The sequence below is a fragment of the Limulus polyphemus genome, unplaced genomic scaffold (genome assembly GCF_000517525.1).
Source record: "Limulus polyphemus unplaced genomic scaffold, Limulus_polyphemus-2.1.2 Scaffold82242, whole genome shotgun sequence".
NCBI lineage: Eukaryota > Metazoa > Arthropoda > Merostomata > Xiphosura > Limulidae > Limulus > Limulus polyphemus.
The window spans coordinates 1-4,751 of record NW_013747838.1 but is presented as its reverse complement, the minus strand read 5'-3'; the positions used below and the strand labels follow the sequence as shown (position 1 = coordinate 4,751).

At 35.0% G+C, this 4,751-nt stretch overlaps 1 protein-coding gene across 1 annotated transcript; it reads left to right on the top strand.

The window, feature by feature from the left end:
* Nucleotides 1-283: 283 nt before the first annotated feature.
* On the top strand, nucleotides 284-3,043 carry LOC106477826 (probable cationic amino acid transporter; the record flags this gene model as incomplete). Its single annotated transcript, XM_022381266.1, has 2 exons — nucleotides 284-792; nucleotides 2,881-3,043. Coding segments are annotated over exons 1-2 (433 nt in total), but the record flags the coding sequence as incomplete, so codon positions are not given.
* Nucleotides 3,044-4,751: the final 1,708 nt, after the last annotated feature.

Genomic DNA, 4,751 nt, shown 5'->3' with positions numbered 1-4,751 from the left:
ATATATATCCATTCGTTAAAGTTTCTGTCATTATTATATATATCCATCCGTTAAAGTTTCTGTCATTATTATATATATCCATCCGTTAAAGTTTCTGTCATTATTATATATATATATCCATCCGTTAAAGTTTCTGTCATTATTATATATATCCATCCGTTAAAGTTTCTATCATTATTATATATTTATATATCCATTCGTTAAAGTTTCTGTCATTATTATATATATCCATCCGTTAAAGTTTCTGTCATTATTATATATATATATATCCATCCGTTAAAGTTTCTGTCATTATCAGGTGCGTCACGCTATTTAGTCGAAACTACCAGATCATTATCACACTTTACAATATGTTAATTTTATTCCTGTAGAACTTACACTATTACTGTAGTAATATTACCAGTGTAATATACATCTTGGCCTGTTGATTAACCTAAAGCACATACATATAACTATTTCAAATGAATGACTTTTTTAAGAAAAGAACATGAATGATTAAGATTACGATACAAAAAATTTGGTATGAGTTTTTACATGGCTTATTTCTTCTTAGGCGTGTGTTATGCCGAGTTTGGTGTTCGAGTCCCTCATACTACGGGCTCAGCCTATATGTATAGCTACGTCACCGTTGGAGAATTCATCGCCTTCGTCATTGGTTGGAACATGATATTAGAATATCTGATTGGAACAGCTGCTGGAGCATGCGCAATTAGTGCATGTATAAACGCCTTGTGTGGTGGTGCTGTTAGTGACGTCATTCGAAAAAAATTGGGAACAATTTTGGGTAACAATTAATTACAAAGCTTATTCCAAATGGCATTCAAAATGTACTCAGCTTTAGTAAAATCGTGTTATTTTATTCATAACTTAAATTAGTGAATGTGTAGTACTTAATGTGTAATACGTAAAGCTCTTACGAAGATAAACTTAATTTAACTTTGCAAAACATGATATTTTCATAGGGTGCTAATCAATGATACTTTCAATACTTATCGTATAAACGCAGTCATGTAAAACTTTTTAGAAAGTATTTTTTCCTTGAAGTTCATCATTCATCTGGAAATGTTCAAACTATAGAATGGAAAACTCTGTGTTTTCAAAGAGTTGAGTAAGTTACGTTTCTTTAACTTATCTTAAGTTGGTACTCTCCCTCGACCTAATCGAGCAAAATACGACTGCTAAATGATAGCAATTTAGCTAAGCCTCTTGTAATTCACATTTCATTATAACTGTTGTACTGCGACCGGAATTGTTCATGAGCAAGCCAGTACAATTACGTGACTCCTACCAACAGTGACTTTCTTAGATGCACACTAGTGCAATTACGTGACTCCTACCAACAGTGACCTTCTTAGACTCACACCAGTACAATCACGTGACTCCTACCAACAGTGACTTTCTTAGACGCACACCAATACAATCACGTGACTCCTACCAACAGCGACTTTCTTAGGTGCACACCAGTACTGGTGTGAGTCTAAGAAAGTCAGTGTTGGTAGGAGTCACGTAATTGCAGGACCTAAATTAATTATCCAGTATTACAATTTCAACATCCATCGTTTCACGTCAATTTGGTAAATACATATATTTTTATAACGTCGATGTTTATGGGTATTAATGAACTAAAAAAAGGTATAAAATGAGATAACGGTTACAATAAAGATAAGCACAAAACTCACCCCTGTCCAACCATATGGTAAAAATCCCCCATGTTCGGTCCAGTTATCTGTGTCGATGTAGAAACTCCCCGCACCCATTATGAAAACCCACACTGAGAGGTTTAAGGCGTTCAAGATATTATTGAATAGAAGTGATTTTTTAACCCCCGCCACTAGAACTGCTGTCATCAGAAGAGTTATAATGGCCGCCATCACGTCCGGAGTGTGATCTAGAACAGAAAACCAGCGTAAGTTAAAAGTTTCATTATTCTTGGGGGGGGGGGGGCTTGAATGGGTAATGAAGAAAAACTTTAATATAAGTTTAACATAACAGCAAATGTACCTGATGATGGCAAAAACCTTGTCGAAACGTTGTAATTTACTTACATACGCAAAATACAAAAACTACCATCCATTTTTATCTAAGTGGCAAATAAAATAGATCTAAGTTTGACATTAACTACAAAGTTGTGACAAAATAAGTAAATTAATAATCAATGTTTCTCTAGCTTCTTGATAAGATGTTTGTATGGCTGTGATCATAATTAAATTACTTTAAATTTTAAGGAAGTTGTTTCCGGTAACAATCACGTGACTGAAAATGTTTGCTTGTAAAAAAAAAGGAACACTTGGTGGTAAGTAATTAGTAACTGTTTTGTTTTACTTGTGAGAATGCCATTCCTAATTGTAACCAAGTTATTCTACTTTCTGCCTTAAGATGTGTCATTCCTGATAGTAATCACGTGGTTTACTCTCGTTTCTAGTAGCAGTCACGTGATTGTACTGGTGTACATCTAAGAAAGTTATTGTTGGTGGGAGTCACGTAATTGCACTGGTGTGCATCTAAGAAAGTTACTGTTGGTAGGAGTCACGTGATTGCTTCTTGAACGCTAAATTTCTTTATATAGATAGATGGATCTTTTCTTTTTTTGGCATGATCAGCAATAAACAACAACAAAAAAGATATATTTAATAGTATTTTAAATATTGTGCTGCTATCTATCGTACGAAAGGAAAAATTTTGATATTTATTATTGAAATAAAATTTAAGTTTTTATAGACAAATCCTGAGATTCTGTGATCTTACGAGTTAAGTAATAGTAAAACTTTTTTCATCTGATTAAGCGATATCTTTGACTGGAGTTTTAATTATAATACTTTAGGAATTATTGTGTATACGACTACGCAACTATTTGCATCGCTGATCAATTAATCATTCCAGGTGTTGTCTGGTGCGGCTACTTGTTTCTACGCCTTTATCGGGTTTGATATCATTGCAACTACAGGAGAGGAGGCAAAAAACCCAAAACGGTCAATTCCTTTAGCCATCATCACCAGTTTGGTCATAGTATTGACCGCTTACGTTACGTCCAGCATGATTGTAAGTACACGTGACGTTTTAATTTGGGAAGAATAATTTTTTTAGTAATCTATTCGATGACTTATTTGAGTTGTGTATCCGAAGTACGTGAAAAAGCCACAACATACACAAGCAGAACCTTTAGCTGCAATGAAGTAGAAAAAAGCGAATTTCGGCGATGATGTATATAAGATGTTACGTTGTTCTGATGAATATAAGATGTTACATTGTTATGATGTATATAAGATGTTACATTGTTCAACAACGTAACATCTTATATACATCACCTGGTGTATATAAGATGTTATGTTGTTCTGATGAATATAAGATGTTACGTTGTTATGATATATATATAAGATGTTACGTTGTTATGATGTATATAAGATGTTACGTTGTTATGTTGAAGACAAGAGAAAATCCTACAACAATATATTAGAAATCCAACGTAATCAACCAGAAGATAATAAACTACAAATTCGATAGGGAATATAATAGACTGGGCTTCTGAAAATTTATAATATGTCGTTAAGCTCAATGTTGCACATTAGGCTATCTGTGCCCCCCCCACAAGGATCGAACGCTGAATTTCAGTGCTATAAGCCCTGAACATTCAGGTGGGTAATTGAAGGGTAAAACAGCTTCAAGGGGATCAGTAGACTTAAGGAAACAAAGGTAAAATACACAAGTTGCTTTCTAAATAGTTCATGAGTTTCGTCCGTATGTGAGGAGGTAAACCTATGTTTGTTTGTACAAATGGTTTTAGACCGGATATCTGTGATGTTTGCGCTTTTACAAACAACTATCTTATAGTTAGCCTTATGTGATGAAACATATTTGATTTGAGGAAGGGGGTGTACCGACGACTGGGGACACCTTACCTGATGTATTATGGGGACACCTTACCTGATGTATTATGGGGACACCTTACCTGATGTATTATGGGGACACCTTAACTGATGTATTATGGGGACACCTTAACTGATGTATTATGGGGACACCTTACCTGATGTATTATGGGGACACCTTACCTGATGTATTAATCGTAACCATAGCATTCAAAGCTGGAACAGCGATTTTACATGACAGTTATACACAGTTCTCTATTGCCCATTAAAAGGGGCACTTTGCTACTGGGCAAAAATTGGGACAGTTGCGCCGCCTATGGTCTTATAACAATGTGCGTGTAAAAGGTAGATCAACAACAAAAATGAACGTTATGACTAGCCGAGTATCTGAATGAATTAACCAAAGTTAGATGAACCGAGAAATTGAGCTGTTTGTTTCCCACACGACGAACATCAGTTGGAAATTGTACGGAGAGGAAGTTACCGCAGTCCCATTAGCTTGCTTATAAGGTTAGGTTTAGCAAGCTGGGAAATGATCGCGACGCGTGATTTACAAACATAAGGTCACCCACAGGAAAAAGAATTGGTTCATCAATGTGTTTATCGTATCTCCCATTTTTGGATTTAAACATATATTTACATTACTTTTAGTCACCAGCGTGAAACGAAAGAAAACCAATTACAATTAACTGATTACACAGGCCTGCGAAGTTTTATTGTTAACACAGGCCTGCGGTGGTTTTATTGTCTTGAAATGTTTACATGTTCTAAGTAATTTCATTACACTAATTCCATCACGTACAGATATTTCACAAAGCGTCATAACGCAATACATAAAAGAAAGATCACAAGACGCAGTTCTGAGACTAAAAGACGTAGATTTCTTTT